Here is a 10,248-nt window from a genome sequence, read left to right as displayed (position 1 = left end):
AACAGATTAAGAATTATGCCAATCACCATCACCCATGTAATAAAAAGCCTTAAAGGGGAACTCCAGCAAAATGCTCTTAAACCAAGTTACCACTGTATTTGTAATTTACTTCTATTTAAAAATCTCCAGTCTTCCAGTACTTATCAGCTGCTGTATGTCCTGCAGGAAGTGGTGTTTTCTGACACAGTGCTCTCTGCTGCCACCTCTGTCCATGTCAGGAACTGTCCAGAGCTGGATAGATTTTCTACGGGGATTTGCTACTGCTCTGGACAGTTCCTGACATGGATAGAGGTGGCAGCAGAGAGCACTGTGTAAGGCTGGAGAGAATACACCACTTTATGCAGGGCATACAGCAGCTGGTAAGTACTAGAAGACTTGAGATTTTCAATAGAAGTAATTTACAAACCTGTATAACAGTTGATTTGAAAGGGAAGAAAAAAACATTTTACCAGAGTAACCCTTTTAAAGCGGTATTCTGGTGAATATACAGGTTTTTAACATTTCTTTCATACATTTATGTAACTTTATTAAACAAAATGTAAATATATTTTTTGTGCAACATGGCCCCTCTGCTGCCCTCTGTTGTGTGTCAGTACATCCTGTCCACAGCTATCCTAGGTGTCAGTACACCCTGTCCACAGCTCTCTTAGGTGTCAGTACACCCTGTCCACAGCTTTCTTAGGTGTCAGTACATCCTGTCCACAGCTATCCTAGGTGTCAGTACACCCTGTCCACAGCTCTCCTAGGTGTCAGTTTACGCTGTCCACAGCTCTCTTAGGTGTCAGTACACCCTGTCCACAGCTCTCCTAGGTGTCAGTACACCCTGTCCACAGCTCTCCTAGGTGTCAGTATACCCTGCCTAGAGCTCTCCTAGGTGTCCGTTAAACCTGTCCACAGCTCTTCTAGGTGTCAGTACACCCTGTCCACAGCTCTCCTAGGTGAAGTTAACCCAGTGAGTGACCTGTAAGGTTACGTTAGGTGGCTTGTTCTAAAACTATGTTTGGCAGCAGAATAACTGTGTTTGACATTGACACTTATACTGCTGCCAGACACTGTTTTACAACAGGCCACCTGACATAACCTGACAGGTGACTAACAGATGTCACTTCATCTAGGAGAGCTATCGATAGTGGTGGATCACTGATGTACAATGAGTCATTGAGTACAATTAGGTGATCATAGGGACACCCTTAGTGTTGGTGAGGTGCAGTAAAAGATCAGCCACAAGGGAGACAAGGTATTTTGGTTCAACAGTGACTTTACTCAAACATCAATTAAACGGGTAAAAGTCTTTTATCTGTTCAATAAGTTCATATTTGGAGTGAAAGGTAGTGGTGCTGGTGACAGCCACAATTGCTGCACACGCACAGATTATTGGCCTCTCCGGTACTCTTCCTTCTCACTACCTTCCACCATTCCCTCACCATCATCCATTTCCCATCATCCTTCTCCCTATCATCCATCCTCTCATCACCAGCATCATTCAATCTCCCTGCATCATCATACATCCTCCTCATCTATCCAGCTCCTCACTATCATCCATCCTCCCCTGGGTGTGTATGGTCTGTGAGCTCTACAGCCTGGACTCCAGACTGATACATTGTACATAGCTAGTCCTGCTCTCAGCTGTATCCAGTCTTGACAATACTCTGTGAGCTCTACAGCCTGGACCCCAGACTGATACATTGTACATAGCTAGTCCTGCTCTCAGCTTTATCCAGTGTAGACAATGCTCTGTGAGCTCTACAGCCTTTACTCCAGACTGACACATTGTACATAGCTAGTCCTGCTCTCAGCTGAGAAGTGATACTGTATCTCTTCATATGGACGTCCTGGGGGGGAACAGATTAAGAATTATGCCAATCACCATCACCCATGTAATAAAAAGCCTTAAAGGGGAACTCCAGCAAAATGCTCTTAAACCAAGTTACCACTGTATTTGTAATTTACTTCTATTTAAAAATATCCAGTCTTCCAGTACTTATCAGCTGCTGTATGTCCTGCAGGAAGTGGTGTTTTCTGACACAGTGCTCTCTGCTGCCACCTCTGTCCATGTCAGGAACTGTCCAGAGCTGGATAGATTTTCTACGGGGATTTGCTACTGCTCTGGACAGTTCCTGACATGGATAGAGGTGGCAGCAGAGAGCACTGTGTAAGGCTGGAGAGAATACACCACTTTATGCAGGGCATACAGCAGCTGGTAAGTACTAGAAGACTTGAGATTTTCAATAGAAGTAATTTACAAACCTGTATAACAGTTGATTTGAAAGGGAAGAAAAAAACATTTTACCAGAGTAACCCTTTTAAAGCGGTATTCTGGTGAATATACAGGTTTTTAACATTTCTTTCATACATTTATGTAACTTTATTAAACAAAATGTAAATATATTTTTTGTGCAACATGGCCCCTCTGCTGCCCTCTGTTGTGTGTCAGTACATCCTGTCCACAGCTATCCTAGGTGTCAGTACACCCTGTCCACAGCTCTCTTAGGTGTCAGTACACCCTGTCCACAGCTTTCTTAGGTGTCAGTACATCCTGTCCACAGTTATCCTAGGTGTCAGTACACCCTGTCCACAGCTCTCCTAGGTGTCAGTATACCCTGTCCACAGCTCTCTTAGGTGTCAGTACACCCTGTCCACAGCTCTCCTAGGTGTCAGTACACCCTGTCCACAGCTCTCCTAGGTGTCAGTATACCCTGCCTAGAGCTCTCCTAGGTGTCCGTTAAACCTGTCCACAGCTCTTCTAGGTGTCAGTACACCCTGTCCACAGCTCTCCTAGGTGAAGTTAACCCAGTGAGTGACCTGTAAGGTTACGTTAGGTGGCTTGTTCTAAAACTATGTTTGGCAGCAGAATAACTGTGTTTGACATTGACACTTATACTGCTGCCAGACACTGTTTTACAACAGGCCACCTGACATAACCTGACAGGTGACTAACAGATGTCACTTCATCTAGGAGAGCTATCGATAGTGGTGGATCACTGATGTACAATGAGTCATTGAGTACAATTAGGTGATCATAGGGACACCCTTAGTGTTGGTGAGGTGCAGTAAAAGATCAGCCACAAGGGAGACAAGGTATTTTGGTTCAACAGTGACTTTACTCAAACATCAATTAAACGGGTAAAAGTCTTTTATCTGTTCAATAAGTTCATATTTGGAGTGAAAGGTAGTGGTGCTGGTGACAGCCACAATTGCTGCACACGCACAGATTATTGGCCTCTCCGGTACTCTTCCTTCTCACTACCTTCCACCATTCCCTCACCATCATCCATTTCCCATCATCCTTCTCCCTATCATCCATCCTCTCATCACCAGCATCATTCAATCTCCCTGCATCATCATACATCCTCCTCATCTATCCAGCTCCTCACTATCATCCATCCTCCCCTAGGTGTGTATGGTCTGTGAGCTCTACAGCCTGGACTCCAGACTGATACATTGTACATAGCTAGTCCTGCTCTCAGCTGTATCCAGTCTAGACAATACTCTGTGAGCTCTACAGCCTGGACTTCAGACTGATACATTGTGCATAGCTAGTCCTGCTCTCAGCTGTATCCAGTGTAGACAATGCTCTGTGAGCTCTACAGCCTGGACTCCAGACTGACACATTGTACATAGCTAGTCCTGCTCTCAGCTGAGAAGTGATACTGGATCTCATCACATGGACGTCCTGGGGGGGAACAGATTAAGAATTATGCCAATCACCATCACCCATGTAATAAAAAGCCTTAAAGGGGAACTCCAGCAAAATGCTCTTAAACCAAGTTACCACTGTATTTGTAATTTACTTCTATTTAAAAATCTCCAGTCTTCCAGTACTTATCAGCTGCTGTATGTCCTGCAGGAAGTGGTGTTTTCTGACACAGTGCTCTCTGCTGCCACCTCTGTCCATGTCAGGAACTGTCCAGAGCTGGATAGGTTTTCTATGGGGATTTGCTACTGCTCTGGACAGTTCCTGACAGGGATAGAGGTGGTAGCAGAGAGCACTGTGTAAGGCTGGAGAGAATAAACCACTTTATGCAGGGCATACAGCAGCTGGTAAGTACTAGAAGACTTGAGATTTTCAATAGAAGTAATTTACAAACCTGTATAACAGTTGATTTGAAAGGGAAGAAAAAAAACATTTTACCAGAGTAACCCTTTTAAAGCGGTATTCTGGTGAATATACAGGTTTTTAACATTTCTTACATACATTTATGTAACTTTATTAAACAAAATGTAAATATATTTTTTGTGCAACATGGCCCCTCTGCTGCCCTCTGTTGTGTGTCAGTACACCCTGTCCACAGCTATTCTAGGTGTCAGTACACCCTGTCCACAGCTCTCCTAGGTGTCTGTACACCCTGTCCACAGTTTTCATAGGTGTCAGTACATCCTGTCCACAGCTATCCTAGGTGTCAATACACCCTGTCCACAGCTCTCCTAGGTGTCAGTACACCCTGTCCACAGCTCTCTTAGGTGTCAGTATACCCTGTCCACAGCTATCCTAGGTGTCAGTACACCCTGTCCACAGCTCTCCTAGGTGTCAGTACACCCTGTCCACAGCTCTCTTAGGTGTCAGTACACCCTGTCCACAGCTCTCTTAGGTGTCAGTATACCCTGCCTACAGCTCTCCTAGGTGTCAGTAAACCCTGTCCACAGCTCTCCTAGGTGTCAGTACACCCTGTCCACAGCTCTCCTAGGTGAAGTTAACCCAGTGAGTGACCTGTAAGGTTACGTTAGGTGGCTTGTTTTAAACTTTGTTTGGCAGCAGAATAACAATCTTGGACATTGACACTTATTCTGCTGCCAGACATTGTTTTACAACAGGCCACCTGACATAACCTGACAGGTGACTAACAGATGTCACTTTATCTAGTAGAGCTGTGGATAGTGGTGAATCACTGATGTACAATGAGTCATTGAGTACAATTAGGTGTTCATAAGGACGCCCTTGGTGTTGGTGAGGTGCAGTAAAAAAATCAGCTACAAGGGAGACAAGGTATTTTGGTTCAACAGTGACTTTACTCAAACATCAATTAAACGGGTAAAAGTCTTTTATCTGTTCAATAAGTTCATATTTGGAGTGAAAGGTAGTGGTGCTGGTGACAGCCACAATTGCTGCACACGCACAGATTATTGGCCTCTCCGGTACTCTTCCTTCTCACTACCATCCACCATTCTTTCACCATCATCCATTTCCCATCATCCTTCTCCCTATCATCCATCCTCTCATCACCAGCATCATTTAATCTCCCTGCATCATCATACATCCTCCTCATCTATCCAGCTCCTCACTATCATCCATCCTCATCATCTATCCAGCTCCTCACTATCATCCATCCTCCCCTGGGTGTGTATGGTAAGACCAGCCACCCAATTCTCATCATGGCTGCATCACCAACATTCTTAGTCCTTGATATTATCATTGATATTATCATCACTCATCTTCCATCCTCACATCATCATTATTATCGCCATCATTATCTATCCTCCTCCTCCTCTCTACCATCCATCCATCATCATCATCATCACCTCCTTTAATTTCTTGTGAAGAAAACTTTGAATATTATTTGTAGCTCAGTTTATTTCTATCATTTTATCCATTATCTGTAACAGAAGGAAATCAGCACATTCTACAGAGAGAAGATCTGGGATCCCAGAGACCATGTGCAGAATGGGGAGAGGCGACTGAGAAGAGGTAATAAACTGCGATATGGTGTCACCACTATATTGTGTCACCACTACATTATGTCACTGCTACATCGTGTCACTGTGTGTTGTATCTCATCCTGTTATAGTATCCGGAGCTGTAATCTCAGGATCTTTATACCCAGATGATGCCAGCTCTATTGTTGTTATTCGCTGGTCGTCCGATGAGAGTAGAACCTCCAGCCAGCCAGGGCCGACATTTCCTCCCCGTGCAGGGTCTTCTACTGGATCTCTTCACACGGACATCCTGGAGGGGAACATATTAAGATTTATGCCAATCACCATCACCCCATGTAATAAAGCCTTAGAGGGGTTTTCCAGAAAATAATTTTTTTTTTATGTTTCTTTCATACATTCATCTAACTTCACTAAAAAAAAAATGTAAATATTGTTTTTACAGTAGTAAAGTAGTAAGTGGTGACATCGTCCTCTGCTGCCACCAATGGTTGTGTCAGGAACTGCAGGGCTGCCCAAGCCCTGGTCCCAGGATGGTTATATATCATTACCACTGCTGTCTGCAGATTCTCAGCCTCTCCTGATGTTAATAGAATGCACTGGAGCTGCAGCTGTGGCACACTGAGGTATATTAATGCTAGTATGTATGTAACACTGTGATATACCTCTATGAAAGATATGGAAACAAAAATATTTGTATTTGCCAGATTACACCTTTAAAAAATAAGGATGGTACAACACTACAGAACGAGACTGATTGTGTCACCTTGTATACACTGGTACAGATAATATCCTCATCACCCCGATCCAGAGAACAGATCTTCACATCCTGCAAAACACAAAAATAAAGCAGTATTTTTTTCACATTACGTGACACTTCTTCTGGCTGTCCACAGCCGGAAGAAGCGTCATGTGACGCAAAAACGGCTCTTCGCTGTTAAGACGCCAACCTGCACTCCCTCTCCTATGTATTTATGGACTTCTATATGAAATAAATGATCGCAACTTCAGCCTGGATGGTGAGTGCGCTTTACTGTTTCTACTGATGTTTATTATAGTAGTTATATTATTGTATATAGGGGCAGTATTATAGTAGTTATATTCCTGTATATAGGAGCAGTATTATAGTAGTTATATTCTTGTATATAGGAGCAGTATTATAGTAGTTATATTCTTGTATATAGGAGCAGTATTATAGTAGTTATATTCCTGTATATAGGGGCAGTATTACAGTTGTTATATTCCTGTATATAGGAGCAGTATTATAGTAGTTATATTCTTGTATATAGGAGCAGTATTACAGTAGTTATATTCTTGAATATAGGAGCAGTATTATAGTAGTTATATTCTTGTATATAGGGGCAGTATTATAATAGTTATATTCCTGTATATAGGGGCAGTATTACAGTAGTTATATTCTTGTATATAGGAGCAGTATTATAGTAGTTATATTCTTGTATATAGGAGCAGTATTAGAGTAGTTATATTCTTGTATATAGGAGCAGTATTATAGTAGTTATGGAACAGGTAGAGAAAAAGAGGCGGTCACTCACCACTTGTTGTGCCGAAAAAAGAGTCCTTTATTTATCCAGGAATGAACGTAGCAGGGAAGGGGGAAGGTGGAGGAGCGGGTGCAATTGTGGGTGCAATGTCTGATTGCACCCGCTCCTCCACCTTCCCCCTTCCCTGCTACGTTCATTCCTGGATAAATAAAGGACTCTTTTTTCGGCACAACAAGTGGTGAGTGACCGCCTCTTTTTCTCTACCTGTTCCATGCTGGACTGTTTTTCTTTGGCGCTGAGCACCTCCACTAGCCGTAATCACATCCAGGTAGGAGCTAGCCGTTCATAGTACTGCTCACAGCGTGTGATTCCCCGTAGTGCCAGCCATCCAGCTCTCACCCCGTATCATTATAGTAGTTATATTCCTGTATATAGGATCAGTATTATAGTAGTTATATTCTTGTATATAGGAGCAGTATTATAGTAGTTATATTCTTGTATATAGGAGCAGTATTATAGTAGTTATATTCTTGTATATAGGAGCAGTATTATAGTAGTTATATTCCTGTATATAGGAGCAGTATTAGAGTAGTTATATTCTTGTATATAGGAGCAGTATTAGAGTGGTTATATTCTTGTATATAGGAGCAGTATTATAGTAGTTATATTCCTGTATATAGGGGCAGTATTCTAGTAGTTATATTCTTGTAGTTTTCTTCTTATATTGATACTTACTCCGTCTGCCTTGAAATCACATTTGGATATATCAGTGTTCTCAGATTTGGGGCACACAGTCTCTCTGATGATGACTTTTCTTCTCTTTGGCTCTTCATCCTCCTGTAACAAGTTTATTGATATATACAGATACATTATCGACTCTTCTGTGATATATTTTTCTCATCATATCCTTGCTGATTGTGAATACAGTATATTCCATGATTGAACAAGATTCATTGTGATCCTTTCTACGTTTTAGGAGAAATATATTCTCTTATTACAACGCTATCCACGGCTGTTGTTGTTGCAGCATTAACGGGCGGGAAAAATTGACATGTTCATTTTTCACGGGGCCGTATATACAACGGCCGTTATCTGATAGGTAGTGTGCATTCGACGGCCGTAGTTACATTGCAGTCATAATAGGGAACCTCAAAACAACGGCCGTAGTTTTACGGCAAGGACTACGGCCGTTGTTTTACATAGTGTGAACATAGCCTAAGAAAACCAGACAACGATAAGCGTAGTAGTGCTTGAGACATATGGTAAACTTTACTGAAAGCTGCTAAGGTTGTCAAGGTTACACAGTACAGTCTTGTCATAAAGATGTAATGGCTGACAGCCTAAGATGTCTGCCAGCTAAGAGATTCCCTATACCAGGGGAAGGGAACCTTTTTCTCTCCAGCTATTGAAAACTTTGGCTGTCCAGGCATGATGGGAGTTGTAGTTTTGCAACAGTCGGAGAGCCAAGGTTCCCTACCCCTGTACTATACAGTGAGACATGGGCTTTACTGGATATCCAGGCCGGGCCTGAAGCCAATCATGACAGATCCTAGATAAAGACTGTGGGTACTTTGATGAATTCTCCCTGGGTAATGGTATGGATGCTTAGGTGGGGACTCACGTCTAGGCTCTCAGCTTTCCCTTTCCTCTTACTCTTTCCTTTTATAATCCTGTCAGTAAGGACTCCATGTCCTATTTACTAACTAAAACCCTCTGACTCCAACTCCACCTTGGCTAACTAGGAACTCATTACTATCCTCCTTTCCTGTCACAGCTCGGTTTCCATAGAGAGCTTGGAAACATAGCTCCACCCCTTACTGGAACTTTCCACTCAGCTAGAAGCAGTTCCCTTAGGAGACTGCGGGTGGCACTGCAGCCTCGGTGTGTGTGGGATGTGACTATAGGGCCAGGGGAAAACACAGAGGAGAACGCCAATGATTAGGAGCCCAATTCACTGCACCCCGCATAAACAATATGATTGTACTGAGCAATCCTCTTAGTGTTTCATGCTGCCCATAGTTCACTTAGAATTAAAGTGTCACTGTCTTTAAAAAAAATTTAAAAAAACTTTGTAATTGCGTTTATTAGCCAAAAAATGAATTTTTATCATGAAAAAGCAGTTTAAAGCTCTCTCCCCTGTCTTTATTGTTCTCCTCTGGAGAGAGGGAAATGAGACCCCAAAACAAGACAACAAAGAGTTAATTTACAACTACATGACCCAGCTATCTCCTCTGACAGTCAGCACTGACCTCTCTGACCTCTGAATACAGCTGTCACCCAGCTCCGCGCCTGTAATCCTTTGTTCTTCTGCTCTCTGCTGCCGACTAACTCCCTCCTCCCCCCTCCCCTCTCTATAGAACAGACAGGGTTGTGTCTGATGCAACAAGTCACAATTTCCTGATATTTTGCAGTGAACGGAAAAGAGGAGGGAGGAGGGGGGGCCTGGGAAAAGGATTTTTAAATGCAGATAATGGCATATTTGCCTAATAAACCCAATTACAAAGTTTCTTAAAATCACCTGGACTATTGATTTCTGGAAAAAAAAAAAAAACACGACAGTGACTGTTTAAGCTTACAATAAGCTCCCTGTATATCTGAATGCAGCTTTATATGTAGTAATTTAATAGACAAATGAAATGCATTATGGGTAGTCCTCCATTCTGTGGTCTTACCTCCAGTGGAAGAGCGGAGAGCTGCTCCAGGGCTCTGTATAAGTATGTGACCCCTTCCCTCTGATTATAGAGGTGGACGATATCTCTTATAGATTTCTCCTCCAGGACATCAGGCTCCGCGGAGAGATGACCGCTTAATGTGACAGCAGCGAGGAGCAGCAGAGACAGCCTCCAGCCCAGCATCTTGGCTTCTTGATCAGGATCTGTCTGTTCTCGCTCGGCTCCTCTCTTATATTTTTTGTCTGTTTCTTCATATTCCTGAAAGATGGCGACATTCTCAGTGTCTTAGGATATTGCAGTTACCTTTTGATTGTGACACAACACTGATGATTATACGTAATTTCCCCATAAGTCATGTATCTCATCCTTCAGCTGCAGGGACGATGTCCTAGAGATATAAGGAATAAGGGGTTGTGGTTGACAGG

General features: G+C 42.8%; 1 protein-coding gene across 1 annotated transcript; it reads right to left on the bottom strand.

Annotated features, from left to right (window-relative positions):
- Positions 1 to 4,872: 4,872 nt before the first annotated feature.
- On the bottom strand, positions 4,873 to 10,011 carry LOC138784856 (cathelicidin-6-like). The gene is made up of 4 exons (XM_069960549.1): positions 9,824 to 10,011; positions 7,887 to 7,988; positions 6,416 to 6,478; positions 4,873 to 5,941 (listed from the first exon to the last, which is right to left on the bottom strand). Exons 1-4 carry the CDS (start codon positions 10,004 to 10,006, stop codon positions 5,810 to 5,812), a joined length of 480 nt encoding a protein of 159 aa, XP_069816650.1. The 5' UTR covers positions 10,007 to 10,011; the 3' UTR covers positions 4,873 to 5,809.
- Positions 10,012 to 10,248: the final 237 nt, after the last annotated feature.

The sequence above is a fragment of the Dendropsophus ebraccatus genome, chromosome 2 (assembly GCF_027789765.1).
Source record: "Dendropsophus ebraccatus isolate aDenEbr1 chromosome 2, aDenEbr1.pat, whole genome shotgun sequence".
Classification (NCBI taxonomy): domain Eukaryota; kingdom Metazoa; phylum Chordata; class Amphibia; order Anura; family Hylidae; genus Dendropsophus; species Dendropsophus ebraccatus.
The sequence above is the reverse complement of the archived record's forward strand: the minus strand, read 5'-3'. Positions and strand labels throughout refer to the sequence as shown.